The sequence below is a fragment of the Cervus elaphus genome, chromosome 5, assembly GCF_910594005.1.
Source record: "Cervus elaphus chromosome 5, mCerEla1.1, whole genome shotgun sequence".
Taxonomy (NCBI): domain Eukaryota; kingdom Metazoa; phylum Chordata; class Mammalia; order Artiodactyla; family Cervidae; genus Cervus; species Cervus elaphus.
The window spans coordinates 101,303,610-101,318,855 of record NC_057819.1 but is presented as its reverse complement, the minus strand read 5'-3'; the positions used below and the strand labels follow the sequence as shown (position 1 = coordinate 101,318,855).

General features: G+C 45.2%; 1 protein-coding gene across 3 annotated transcripts in view; it reads left to right on the top strand.

Moving 5' to 3' along the window:
- Window positions 1-15,246, top strand: part of STX8 (syntaxin 8) — a 198,811-nt gene that overhangs the window by 51,672 nt on the left and 131,893 nt on the right. For all 3 annotated transcript variants that reach the window (XM_043903827.1, XM_043903826.1, XM_043903829.1), the window contains one exon: window positions 3,131-3,223. In XM_043903827.1, coding sequence (XP_043759762.1) covers window positions 3,131-3,223 — 93 coding nt within the window. The remainder of the gene's footprint in view (window positions 1-3,130; window positions 3,224-15,246) is intronic.

Genomic DNA, 15,246 nt, shown 5'->3' with positions numbered 1-15,246 from the left:
AAAGTTAATACCATAGTAACATTGAATTGTGATCAAGAGAGTATGGTGTGTTACAGATGATCTGTTGTGATATAAAAATAAAGCCTTGGGCTGTACATTGGGTAGGGCAGATTATAGTAAGGAACTGTCGTTATGATATCATAATAGTTTGCGTGGTTCCAGATTAACTGTCTGCATGGGTCTTGATAATTGTTGATATTTTTGCAAATAGCAGCATTTTATTTTCCTTGTCTCTAAGATGACTGTACCACCTCCGTTTAAGAAATGCTGCTTTAAGACTTGTAGAAGCTCAGGTCATCATGGTCATTACTACATGCACAGCATCTCTGTTATCTGGGCCCTCTGTGTTTCTGAATTATGGGATGAAACTGTACTGTAGCACTTAAACTTTGAGAGGAAGTACTAGGTTCTTACAGAAATGATTTGAATCGCTTCTCGGCCTTTTGGCTAAGATCAAGTGTAGAAATGATGTGAGCGGAGCAGAATTTTTAGCCCTCTTTCTGTTTCTCATTAGCAAGATAACCTGTAGGTGGTTGAGGCAGGTAATGAGTCGAGGTTAAGTGAAAAGAGTGTAATGTAGGTATTTTTCATTCATAATCTGTGTCTATGCTAGGTAAAGCAGCTCCAGGGCTTTGATGATTTTTTTTTCCTAATTGAAGATCATAGAGGAATCTCCTTTTCTCTTCTTATATATTGTTTTACCTTTTAATTCACACTGACACTTGACCCTCGGTTGTATATATAGATTATTTGGGAGATGCATTTGGAGTTTTCCAGTAACATTGGTCATCCTATAGCAGCACTAAGTTGATGATAGATTTTTCTTGGAGTCCATCCAAGAGGTTGTTACTGAAGACCAAAAGGACCTCATTATAAAGTGATTTTGCTATAAAATGGTCCCATGGAATGATCCTTAGAGACAGCAGGTCATTTGTATTGTTAAAAAAAAGCACATCGTGTCAAAAAATGTTACCAAAGGGGTCCTTACCACACACCATTAGTTTAAATAAATTCCAGATGAATTAACAAGTTAAGTGTAATGGCTTAATTCTGTAAAAAAAAAAAAAAATTAGTAGGAAAAACTGTGCAAGGAAATGTTAATGTGATTTTGGGCAGAAAGACCTTTGTGATTTCTGCTTTTATAGATGGGCCATCATGTGAAACAGACATTTTAAAAACCCAACAACAAGTGAGGCCACAAATGGCAGAGTGATTGGTGGAAAGAGTCATCTGACTCGGCCTTTGAGTGTTCTTTCCAGTGTACCTGCAAGCAAAGGAAAAAAGTACAAAGAGATGGAGACTGCCTAGAGTTAAAAAAAAATTATTTTTTGAAGAAAAGATCTTGAGTAACTTGAGTGCTTTTCTCTTTGAAAATCTTAAAATCTAGAAAAATAACTCATTTAAACAAGATTTTTTGGCCACCCAATGTAGCATGCAGGATCTTAGTTCTCCAAGCAGGGATCAAACCCATGGCCCTTGAAATGGAAGCAGAGAGTCTTAACCACTAGACCGCCAGGGAGATCCCAAAACGTAACATGTTTTTTAAAAGCAAAAATACTCTTTTGCTATTGTATATATTGTTTTGTATTCTACTTAAAAATTTTTTTTCTTAATATTGTTATCATGAACTTCTTTTGAAATCAAAATATACTTGTAAAATATCACTTTTCATGGCCATTTAGTGTTTTACTCTTGACTGTACTAAATCTCTGTATTTGGGCATTAGGTAGTTTGTAATTTTTCACTGTTGCGGATGTATCCATCTGGGCCCAGTCAGGAGAGAGAAATTTGAACATGGGAAATTTAGTGTACAGAATTATTAACTATAACAGGGGGGCTAGAGTAAAGAGGGGTTAGCCAGCAAGAAGTGAAAAGAGAGAACTAGCAGGTAGACGGTGTCGTCAGTCCTGTCCGGGGACAGGGCACCCCCCACCACCCCAGGGCCGAGGTGCAGATCAGGTTGAAGAGGGTGCAGCTGGGGTTCACTGGGTTGCAGAGAAGTTGCTTGTCTTGGTGCCAAGCTGGTTGGACTGTCCTTAGGGGACCAGGAAATAATGTGTACAGGGAGGTATCTAACTGGTGGCCCTCTGTTCTAAACCTGCCCCAGGAGGGGGTGTGTTGGGAGAAGTTGCTTGCCTTGGGGTGCTGCTGGTTACTGCACACCGAAGGAACTGTCAGCACCCAGAAGCCTGTCAGGAGGGCAGGCTGGAGCCAGGAAGCAAAATTCGTTTCCTCCTGCAGTGTCTCTGCAGTTTCCTCCACTGACAAAGCTGGCGAAGGAAAAATTATTTAAAGGACCCAGACCCGTTTTCGCACAGCCATCAAAATGAGGGTGAACTTGGAGCTAAGAAGCATTAAGTTGAAAAGCAGCAGGGGAAGCAGTATTTCAAGGAATGGCCTTGTGTATATTGGGTTGGCAAAGAAGTTCACCTGGGTTCTTCTGTGCCACCTTGTAGAAAAACCAGAATTAACTTTTCGGCCAACCCAATTCATCATTGCATACCATCCAGATGTTTTCTTGCATACATTCCTAGACACAGAATTGGTAGATATAGAAATTAGCACAGTTCACTCTCTAGAAAGATGTATTAACTATCCCCCCATGACTTAGTACTTAGGAGCTTCTTCATACTTTGCTTAACCCGGGGTGTTAGCAGTCTTCTTAATGCTTACAAGTCTGGAAAGTCAGAAAAAAGCTTCATTATTCTTTGATATCTTTAAAAAATTAGTAGTGATATTGGAACTTTTATGTCTTTTTCTTTTTTATTCTTCTGTGTATTTCCTGTCTATATCCTTTGCCCATTAAAAAAAAAAAAAAGGAAGCTTGTTTTATTGATTTCTACATGCTCTTTATTATCCGAAAGTGTAAACATTTGTGTAGTCAAATCTTACTCATTTACAATATTTAAAATTTAATTCATCTGGAAATCATTTTCGTTTAAGATCTGAGGTGTAGGTATATAACTTTTTTCTTTATTTTGTTCCAGTACTATTAACTCTTTTTTTCTTACTGATTTCAAATATTACTTTGATCATGTATTGAATTCTGTTCCATGCCTGGGTCTGTTTCTGGACCTAAATTGTTTTCCTTAGGTTTTTAGTGAGTTAACTGCCTTACTTTTTCTTTCAGAACAGGATGCAGGCCTCGATGCCCTTTCCTCGATCATAAGTCGCCAGAAACAAATGGGGCAGGAAATTGGGAACGAGCTGGATGAGCAAAACGGTAAGAATGTGTCTGACATTGATCAGATTTGCCACTGGGTACTCGTGCTGAAGGCTTGACTGTTTGTTAAATGACTCATACTACAGGACACCTAAAGTAGTTTAAAGTCTATGGATTATTATAGTTTAATGCAATTGAGGGTGGTCTGCGGCCGATTTAGATTGTAGTTACTAAACACTAGGTTAAGAAACTTAATAAAAAATCTCCAGTTTTTGAAGCTGCTTTGAAAAGTGCTTTGTTCTGTGATCGAGTTATCCCCTGGGCCCTCCTCATGTGGCCACGGGGTGAGGTGGCTCAATGCTTTTCAAGGATGCAGGGACAGGGCAAATGGAGGCTACAGGGACATGTCCTCTGCACACCCAGAGAGTTGGCTCCTCTTCCATCATACATATCAGGCTAGGGGACAGAAAAGTCGTACTTGAAGCCTTTTTATTTCAGGGCTCGGTGTGATGAACCTGGCTAGAGAAAGATCAGTTTTCAAACCTACAAGCAAGGTGGCTTGGGAGAGATGGAGCATTAAGTTTGGAGCCTACCTGGCAGGCTCTGGTGCTTAAAGTGTGTGGCTGAGGGTACAGGGGCTGGAATGGAAGGTGCAGCGGTAGGATTATGTGGGGAAAAGGGAGCAGAGGCAGGGGACTGATGGCACTTTTACTGAGTAGTCTTGGTCAGGGGAGTGGGGAAGGGGGAAGTCACTAGTTTGGAGCGGACGTCCTAAGTCCAGTGTGGACACATTCAGTGAGAGATGCCGGTGAGAAATCTGAGTCACAGCATCCAGTGGACAGTGGCGGATAAGGTACCGCAAGAGGACAGGACCACAGGGAAGAGAAGTGAGAAGCTTCAGTGTAGAGGCGATGGGTAAAAGCATAAGAATAGTTGAGTTTCAGTGAGGCTGGTGTTGATCAAAGGCCTCTGCTGGGCGCTAAGCCCTTTAATCTGCGTCATTTCATTTAATCAGCACACAGCATCGTGAAGGCGACATTATCTCTGATTGCTTGTCAGAGACGAAGCCCAGAGTGGCCGAGGTGCCCTGTTATATCACCTCACTTGTCAGCAACAGAAATGAAATTTCTCTCCAGCTTCCTCTCTAAGAAGACAAAGTAAGGAGGAAAAGCAAAAGGTTCTAAGGTGCTAGCTTGTGATCATAGTGTCATGGAGGTTCATGGTGGAATGGCTTTCAAGAAAGGTTACCCTGTATGGAGCCCTGGGAGTCAGTGGTTGCTCGCTCCAAATGGGGGCTGCACCTGTCAGACCATACAAGCTCCACTTTTCTTCATCTCTCTAAGCAGTGAGTTCATTTGTTGCTATATTACTATTCCATTTATCTATTATAAATGAACAAATAAGTTAATTCCATCTGTCTGCCATCTGTCATAAATAAATAGGTCAGCAAAGCAAATGGAGAAGTCCTCTAGCGTTACCATCCTCGTGTTAGTCGCTCAGTCATGTCCAACTCTTTTCGACCCCATGGACTCTAGCCCGCCAGTCTCCTCTGTCCATGAAATTCTCCAGGCAGACATACTGGAGTGGTTAGCCATTCCCTTCTTCAGGGGATATTCCCCAGGGATAGAACCTGGGACTCCTGCATTGCAGGCAGATTCTTTACTGTCTGAGTCACCACAAAAGCCCTCATCCTACTAGCCTAATAGAGGTTCTTAATGGTTTAAGCACAGAGGGGAGGACAGTTCAGTCATTTGCTATTTGTGCTGACATGAACGTACTAATTCATGTATTTGCATTTAACTCAATTACGGGCCAGTTCCTTCCCTGAAAGATAGTATTTGTAAGCAAATTGGCACTATAGAAAGTCTGCCTATCATAGGTATAACTGTTCTTTATCCCAGGGAAGTTTAGCTTGTTCACTGGGTCAGAAAGAACACTGGCCACACGCTGATAAAGCATGTCCATCCTGTGATGTGCTCGGATTAGCCATGTCCAGTGACCAAGGTCCATGGTCAAGCTGGATGGTGCGTACCTTGGTGAGGTTGACTTGCTGGCTTCACAGATGAAATTGCCGTGTATTTTATTTTATTTTATTTTATTTATTTATTTTTGGCTGTGCTGGGTCTGTGTTGCTATGTGGGCTTTTTGTCTAATTGTGACAGCCAAGGGCTCCTCTATAGTAGCAGTGCATGGGCTTCTCACTGTCGTGGCTTCCTGAATCAGCAGGCAGATTCTTAACCACTGAGCCATCAGGGAAACCCACCAGGCATGTCCTTACCTTGTCTTTCCTCCTGTTCAGTAGTTGTCATGCCTTGCTGCATATTAGAATCATCTGTGAACCTTCTAAATCTTCAAAGCCCAGGCCATACCCGAGTTGGTTTTCTATTGTTGCTATAACACATCACTGCAGACTCCGTGGCTTTAAGCAATGAAAACTCCTTATGTTATGGTTCTGGAGATCATAAGTCTGCCATGGTCTCCCTAGAGGAGGTGTTGGCTGGGCTGTACTCTTTCCTGGAGGCTCTAGGGGAGAATTCGTTTCCCTGCCTTATCCAGTGTCTGGAGGCTGTCTGCATTCCTTGGCTTGTGGCCCCCTTCTCCATCTTCAAAGCCAGCAATGTGGACTGAGTTCTTCTCACATTGCATCACTCTGACCTCTAACTCCTGCCCCTCTCTTCCTCTTTTAAGGGCCTTTGTGATGACACTGGGCCCATCCAGATAATCCAGAAGGGTTTCCTAGTTAAAGTCAATCTTAATCCCTCTGCAACCTCGATGCCCACTTGCCGTGTAACCTAACATATTCTCAGGTTTGGGGACCTAGATGTCTTTAGGGGGCCGCTGTCTGCCCAACGCAGTACTTGATGCCAGTTAAGGCAGAATCTCTAGGGCAAGGCCCAAGCAGGAGTGCTTTGTAAAGCTCCACAGATGGTTTCAGCGGGCTGCCAGGTTTGGGAACCAGTGCTGTTGTTGAATGGGGTTCCCAGGTGGCTCAGTGGTAAAGAATCTGCCTAGCAATGCAGGAGATACAGGTTCCATCTCTGGGTTGGGAAGATCTCCTAGAGAAGAAAATGGCAACCCACTCCAGTACTCTTGCCTAGAGAATCCCATGGACAGAGAAGCCTGGCAGGCTACAGTCCATCGGGTCGCAAAGTCAGATGCAGCTGAGCACAAGCCCTCGTTGAATATGTTGAGAGAATGTGTCTTGTACTGTACTCTTCTCTTTGTTTGCTCACATGGCAGATGTAAAGCCTACATGTGCGCAGACCGTTCACATGGTTACATGTTACACGTCTGCTGTCCTAGTCAGACAGACTGTCTTCCCATCGTAGTGCTTTACCCGCACCCCTCTCACCTCTTCCTCCGCACCTCCACAGTCCTCATCTCCGTCCCAGGCCCGGGTACATACATGTGTACATGGACAAACATGAGGTATTTTCCCACGAGTTGCCAAAACAAGCTGGGTTTTTCTCTGCGGTGGCCTCCCACTGAGCTTGCAGCTATGCTGGTGGTTTTCCAATGTGCACGCTCACTCCTCAGAAATAGGGCAGAGTCAGCCGTTCTCTTTCAGAGGGATGGAGAGGCGCCGTGAGGGTAAAAGGTGATACCCCTGCTAGGACCGTGGTCAGCCTTCGTTCCTTTCATCACAGTCAAGGCCATTCTGCAGTCGAGGTGTTGCACAGGGTTGCAGCCCCATCTGGGGTTTTACTGTGACCCACGTGTGTCACGAGGCATCTGGGACCCTGGAGAAGGTTACCACTTTTGGTTGTAAATATCTCTCCATGGTTTATGGGCCTACTGAATTGTTCTTTTGGTTTTCACTGAATGAGCGAAATAATAGGCTAAGATCATGGCCAGCCAGGCCAGGCTGGAGTCGGGTATCCGACCCTTAACTAAGAAAATACACGGTACTGAGAACGTAACCACAAAGCTGAAGGGCGGAATCGTCATCACTGCAGGAATTAAGATTCCAGTCTCCTCATAGAGTTCAAAAGGGCCTGACCCACACCAGTAATTATACCCTGTTCACTTGCCAGGGACCCAGCCTAATGAGGAAGGGGACTGGCAGTTCAGTGACAAGCCGGGTAATGGGAGACCTGGATGTCTGGTGGGTGTGGGCATTGGCAGCTGGTGAAGGTGAGGGGATGCAGGAGAGAGAGGGGCGGAGGCCTGAGGTCACCAGGGAGACCCCCACGAGGGACCAGGTCCCAGTGAACTGCTTGGACGACCCGGGGGAAGAGGGCTCGTGTTGGGCTGATTCCCCAGATGCTGTTACAAGGTGAAGCTGTGAAAAAGTCTTACAGAAAAGTCCTTTAAAGTTCATGCTCAAATTAAAATTCGTGTTCAAGAGGACAGGGCCTTTTGAAAGGAACACTAAAACAAGAAAATGAACAGGACTGACTTGACTAAAGCGGGTATTTCTGATACCTGGTTTGGCCGTTGGCCAAGCTTTGAAGTCAGTGCCCAGAAGAACCCCAGAGGCCTGGTTCCGAGAGAGGGAACAGCACCAAGAACAGGCTGTGTCACCAACCTCTGCCGGCGTGTGCCAGGTTCATTTTGATGTTAAAATATGCCAAATTCAGCCAGCCCTTTCATTGTTTCTCTGTCAACCTATGAGCACTTCCTTGCCTTCTGGAAGAAACCACGGTCACAAGGAAGGTGACTTGTGTCTGTTGGCAGCCTCAATACTGGGGTTGAGGAGACCAGGGTGTGCTTTGAAAGAAGACCTAGACAAAATGATAAAAGATTTCATGTACATATCAATGAATTACCATCTCATTCATAAAGAGATTTGTGAGTTCCTCAGGCTCTGAAACTCAGAGGATGGAGAGGCGTTTCTGAGGTCACTCCCTTCCCGCATCCCCTGCCATCTTTTCATCTTTGGGAAGAATTCCACTCTGTCACCATTGCCTTTGGTCATCGGTGCTTCCCTCTGACACCCCCTGGAGGCGTCGTTAAGCTCTCTGGCCATGCAGAAGCAGCACATTCGTATGTTGCGTGTGCTTGTTCTACTGACTAGCTCCATAATCTGCCTGTGTCTATGAAATCATTTATTTTCTATTTCATAAAAGTTTATCAAATAAAATTTTTATTAACCTAACAAGAAAAGGCCTCATTAAACCTGGTAAGATCTTTCCCGAAGCACAGACCTATTCTTTTCCTTCCTTAGTACATCCTCCATCCATTCAGCACCAGCTCCGTGCTAGAACCTGCAACGCCCATCAGGTGTGGGGAGACTCGGCTTCTGCCCTCAGGGAGCTTCTGCTCTGGAGCGGGAGGCAGAGGTTAGACAGACAACTGTACAGACGCCCAGCTGTAGGCCATGGCAGTGCCGTCCCAGGGCGCCATGAGAAGACAGAGCAGAGAAGATTAACACGGCTTAGGACTGAGAAAGCCTGCCCCTGAGGAGATGATACCTGTGCTGAGATTTATAGGGAAGACCGCTTCTGTCTCACTGTGACTATGTATTTTTTCCTTTTCCCGTATATTTCTTACGGTTTTTGTTTTATGTATCTTTGTTTCTTTGTTGTTAAGGTGTCTAATGGTTTACGATGTCTATCTTCTTTGTGAATTGTACCTTCTATTGTTAAAAAAAAGTAATAATAAAAAATACAGGGAAGACCATTGCCAACAGCAGGAACGGCATATGCAAAAAGCCCTTTCATGGAAAGGAGGGTAACATGGGTGAGAAACGAGGGCAAAAGCCTGCTGATCCCAGAGTCCAGGGAGGCCCAGGGAAATGTTAGAACGGTGAGCAGGGGTAGTCGGAAATCAGAGTAGTGTTTCTGTGATTAACGTTTTATTCGCAATTGTTGTTGTTTAGTTGCTAGGTGTGTCTGACTGTTTTGCAGCCCCATGGACTGTAGCCTGCCAGGCTCCTCTGTCCATAGGATTCTCCAGGCAAGATTACTGGAGTGGGTTGCCATTTGCTTCTCCAGGGGATCTTCCCGACCCAGGGATCGAACCCGAGTCTCCTGCGTTGTCAGGCGGATTCTTTACTGATGAGCCACATGGAACGGTACAGGTTGTCAAAAATGGTAGACTGAGCTGATGGGGGAGCCTCTCACTGCCTTCCCGAAACACGTGGAAATGTTCGATGAGACATCTTTAAAAACTGATTTATACTTCTCAACTGAACTTGAGCCCAAGAAAGAGTTTCTCCAGGTGTCAGAAAGGAAAGTGGTACCCGACAGCAGTGAGTGCAGGGGAAGCCCCGTGGTCCTCAGAGATAACAGCGGATATACACGCCAGGGACTAGTGCTTTAGTATCCACACAGACGTGAGAGCGGGGCGGTAGTCCCTGGCATTGTGAGGGGCTGAGAGAGGCTCTGCATGCAAAGCCAGGAGCTGAGAAATGACCGTTTTATGGGAAAACGAATTTCCCCTACCCCCACCCAGGAATGAGATACTCAGAGAGGCCACCCACCTTGGGCCACAGCCTCTCGTACATTTTTAGCGTGTAGGCTTCAGTTTACGTTTTTCTAACAAAGTCTGAAGCAAATATACCTCTCTGAATAAATCCAGATTAGAATTCTTAAACTTTCCTTCAGACACCTCCTCTTTCATGTTTTAAACCGAAGTCCTCTTTTATTTTCTACTGTACTTTATTTAGATTAACCAACATGTTTTTACTGATTTCTATTTCTACTCTCTTTTCTATTACTCGGCTGTAAGTTTTAACGCTCATGATTGTATGTTTTTAAGATTGTAAAAGTCCTTTAAACCTTTGAATGGTACCAGTCAGAACTCTGCATCTTCCTTCTGCTTTTTGCACTTTCTGTGTCCTCCAGGTGCGTTTTGGTTTGTTCATCTCCGTCTTAATGCTGTTATAGGCTGAATTATGTCTTCTCAACATTTACAGGTTGAAAGTCCTAACTCCCAGAAACTCAGAATCTGATTGTATTTGGAATTAGGGTCTTGCTTTCATTCTTTTTCTAGCTTTTTATTTAATATTGGCGTATAGCTGGTTAACAACGGTGTGATAGTTTCAGGTGGATAGCAAAGGGATTCAGCTGTGCATATACACGTATCCATCCTCCCCCAAGCTCCCCTCCCATCCAGGCTGCCAGATGACATTGAGCAGAGTTCCCAGTGCCATACAGTAGGTCCTTGTTGGTTATCCATTTTAAATATAGCTGTGTGTACATGACCATCCCAAACTCCCTAACTATCCCTTCATCCCATCCTCCCCCCACCACAACCATAAGTTTGTTGTCTAAGTCTGTGAGTCTGTCTCTGTTTTGTAAATAAGTTCATTTGTATCATGGAAATAGGGTGTTTAAAGAGGTGATTGAATTAAAATGAGGTCATTAGGTTGGGCCCTGATCCTATATAATTGGTGTCCTTATAAGTAGAGGAAATTAGGACATAGATGGAAGACCACGTGAGGACACAGGGAGAAGACAGTCTGCAGGTCAAGGAGAGAGGCCTCCTCAGAAACCTATTCTGCTGACACCTTGATCTCCTACTTCTAGCCTCTAGGATTGTGAGAAAATAAACGTCTGTTGTTGAAGCCCTCAGGCTTGGACTTTGTTAAGGCAGGTCCATTAGTCAAGGACCATGTTGATGAGTATAGGAAACTGACATAGGCTTGGTTGGTATTTTGGTACATTTTGCTATTGTTGTTCAGTTGCTAAGTTGTGTGTGACTCGTTATGACCCTATGGGCTGCAGCACACCAGGCTCCTCTGTCCTTCACTGTCTCCCTAAGTTTGCTCAAATTCATTTCCTGTAAGTCAGTGATGCTATCTGACCATCTCATCCCCTGCTGCCCCCTTCTTTTGCCTTCAGTCTTTCCAACCATCAGGATCTTTTCCAGTGAGTCAGGTCTTCACGTCAGGTGGCCAAAGTATTGGAGCTTCAGTTTCAGCATCAGTCCTTCCAATGCATATTCAGGGTTGCTGTCCTTTAGGATTGACTGGTTGGATCTCTTTACAGTCCAAGGGACTCTCAAGAGTCTTCTCCAACACCACAGTTCAAAAGCATCATTTCTTTTGTGCTCAGCCTTCTTTATGGTCCAGCTCTCACAGCCATACCTGACTACTGGAAAGACCATAGCTTTGATTATGTGAACCTTGCATAAGCAAAGTGATGTCTCTGCTTTTTAATACAATGTCTAGGTTTGTCGTAGCTTTCCTTCCAAGGAGCATATGTCTTTTAATTTTGTGGCTGCAGTCACTGTCCTCAGTGATTTTGGACCCTAACAAGGTAAAATCTGTCACTGCTTTTTCCCCTTGTATTTGCTATGAAGCGATGGGACCAGATGCCATGATCTTAGTTTTGGTAGGTTTGTTTACCCCCAAACCTTTCTTGAGTGTCCTCTGTGTGGGCAGGCAGGTGTGCCAGCAGGCACCTTCCCAGGACCCTTGGCTGCAGCCCTTACCCCCACATCACTAAGGGAAGGAAAACTTTAACCTCAGGGTGACATTCTTTTATGTGTCTTTTTCTTTTCACTTCTGTCTATCCTAGAGGCTCCTGTTCAACTCATTCCTAGCCTGAACCCCAACCCTGTGGGCTCCCCAGGCAACCTCTCTTCTCTAGAGAGAGTGGTCCTGGGGGCTCCAGCTGGGAGGCAGTGCTGCAGACTCCAGGCTCCACCGAACAGGGTGGAGGACCGCCCGGCTCAGCTGTTCCCTAGACACCCCTCCCCTCAGATGCCCCGTCCCTGCCTCCCGGCCTCTTCTCTGTAGGCCTTTCTTTGGCTCCTAATAGCTATTGATGGCAAGCTTGGAGCTTCTCCAGGGTTCTATCAGGAAGAAAGAGCTCCTATCTGTAGCTCTGATCATGTATTTCAAATTGTTGCCCACCACCCCCCCCCGCCCCGGTTTTGGTTTATTTGTCAATACAGTCCCAACTATCTTCTTCTTTTTTTTTTTTTTAAAGAAAGCCTTTCAAATGACTTATTCACTGACAGCATTTCTTCGTGTTTTCAGGGCCACCATGGATTGACTCTCTCAAAAAATATTTTTACTGGCATTTCATTGTGCCCTTGGGAAGGAAGGGGACAGCCATGTGTGCTGGCTCTTCTGTCCTGAGCTCAGAGTCTCGCTCTTATATTTTGGACAAGGTCTTAGTATCTATAGAAATCGTTTTCCTCAAACAGCTAGTGTTGTGGAAGCTCTGGTTAAACATGTTTTTAAATACAGTCTGTGAAAGTTGTTTTCTGGGGCTTCTGTGATTGGAGCGATACTTCGAAGTTCTGTCAGTCAGTCTGTTTATAGACGGATTTGCTCAGAGATAAGACATTTAGAGATATGGATGGGAGGTGATTATTTTCCATGTACTTAGGGCTTCCCTGGTGGCTCAGATGATAAAGAATCTGCCCACAAAGCAGGAGACCCAGGTTCAATCCCTGAGTCAGGAAGATCTCCTGCAGAAGGGAATGGCGGCCCACTCCAGTATTCTTACCTGGAGAATCCCATAGACAGAGGAGCCTGGCGGGCTCCACTCCATGGGGTCACAAAGAGTCGGACACAACTGAGCGACTAACACATTGACTTATGGTATTAAGTACTTGGTGAATATAAAAGTAGTTCTTTATCAAAACATTCATTGTTAATCTCTCAGAAGGGGTTTTATTATTATTGTTTAGTTGCTATGTCGTGTCTGACTCTTTTGTGACCCTATGGACTGTAGCCTGCTAGGCTCCTCTGTCCATGGGATTTGTCAGGCAAGAATACTGGAGTGGGTTGCCATTTCCTTCTCCAGAGGATCTTACCAGCCCAGGGATCAGACCTTCATCTCCTGCATTGCAAGGCAGATTCTTTACCACTGAGCCACAAGGGAAGTCCTAAGCAGGAGCTAGTTTATAATAACGGGGCTAGTGGGGGTGAGGGGAGAGAGAGAGAGAATTCCTCAAGCCTCATTGTTCAAGGTTGTTTTTTTTTTTTTTAATCACGCTTCATTATACAGAGTCTTCATTATATTGGTGTGATTGATTAAACCTTTGGCTACATGAGGAACCCAGATTCTTGGAATTTGCTGGCTCTGTTAAAAAGATTCTCAGACCCGTGCCTGATGTTTGTCACTGGGAACTTCAACTCTGGTGACCTGGACTGGACCTACTTTGGGTCCCAAGACTTATTTTGTCCTTTAGTCTAGCGCTTTCTTTATCCTTTTTTTTTCTAGGCCAATGTCTTGGTCTTTACCCTGGCCCATGTAGCCGGCTGAGAGATCATCTAATAAGAGAGGCAAGGATTTTCCAAAGGAAAAGCTGTGGAAACAGTTGTCAGGGGGAAAGGTCATTTATCTTCAGGCCCCGGGACAGCTGGCCCAGGCGATTCATCGGGCTTCCGTCCCCCTGGGCTGCACCGGAGTCCCTAGTTGACTTCCAGGGGGGAGGCAGTCAGGCCAGTACCAGCAGCTGGAGTGGAGAGTGAAGGACAGAGGAGCCGGCCAAAACCAGAGACCGGAGAGACTCTCAAGGGGAGGGTCAGAGCAGTCACAGATACAGGGGCAGGTCAAGCTGGGGGCGCTGCCTTCTGCCGCCTTGACCCCGCGATGGTGCTCTTCCTCATCCTTGGTGCCTTTGCAGGAAGGGGAGACCCGGAGCTCCCCTTGGAGGTCATGTCGGGGTCTCCAAGGCCACCTCCGGGTTTGGTGCTTTGTTGAAAGGGCTCGCAGGACTCAGCAGATACTTGCCTCCTTGCTGAAAATCTGTGTCTACCCTCAAATCAGTACTTGTACTGCTTTTGCAGTTATTCACGGACATGTGTAAAGGGGATAATTCTGGGTTATCTGATGAGCACATTCCCAGCCAAGGTCAAATCAGGTGATGGTCTGCCGTTTTATTTCTGCTTGCGTACAGAGGTGGCCAAAGGAGGAGACTCTGGCTGTGGGGCCAGTTGGATGGGGTTTTCGTCCCAACTCTGGCTCCTAATTGGGGTGGGCCAGCCTCAGGCAAGTCACTTAATAGCTTTGAACCTCATTTTCTCTTTTTTACTGAAGTATAATTGATTGATAATATGTTGTTAGTTTTAGGTGTACAGCAAAATGATTCAGATATATGTACGTGTGTATGCATGTAAACATAAACACATATATTCTTTTTCAGATTCTTTTCCCTTATAGGTTGTTACAAAGTATCGAGTTTAGTTCTTAGTGCTATACAGTAGGTCCTTGTTGGTTATCTGTTTCATTTTTTTTACTGAAGAATAAAATAGAATTCACCAGGATTCTACTGTTTGTTGTTAGGTTTGAAGGTACGATCTATATCTCCATAAAATGTAGACATACAGTGGTTCCATATTTGCGAATTCCATGTTGATGGGGACTGTGTAGAACAGAACTACTGTGAATAACAAGAATCGATTCTAGTTGTACTCATGGTTATCGTGATCGATTACAGTGAAAGAGCACAAAGCGAAGTCAGAGCAAGAAAAAGCAGAAGGGGAAACCAGACACATGCTTCCCACGCCCTCTTCCAACAGGTGGAGTCTCACGGGATGGGCCCTCACCCCACAGCAGTTGAGTTATAACAACACCTGTAAAGTGTTGCCAACCAGGGAAGCTCATGAGAGACTCAGGGCCCAGGGGTTATTATTATTATATATATATTTTTAGGGAATTGCTATGTTCCCAGATTCCAGAAGGAAAGCTGGCATTGAGCGTAAACCAGACTATTTATATGGTTTTGAACTAGTGACCACGCTTACCAGTAATCAGTGGGAACCCTCCCCAAATCCAGGTTCCCAAACACCAGGCAGTTTTGTGAGCAGGCCTTCTTCCTAAGAGAAGCAGTCAGGCCTGACATGTTCACTGTTTTCCACACAGAGGCCTCCACCCAGTGTGGTTTGTTTATCATATCTCTGTGCTTCTCTGTGACTGGAGGATCCGGGGAGAGTCCTGAGATGGGGTAGGCGTGGGCTCTGCAGAAGGGAAGGGGTCCAGGAAGCTGCCAGGGACCCGTGCCCACCCCTCAGCTGCACCTAGAATGTGCGAGGCCAGCTCCATTAAGCAAGACCTTCCGCTGAGCTCGGTCTGTTTAGGAGCCGCAGAGAATGTGCTTTTCAAAGTGGAAGTTCTTTAGCATCTGGGGTGGTGAAAAGGATTGAAGGACTTGGGTAATAAAAACCAAAGCAGCAGGAA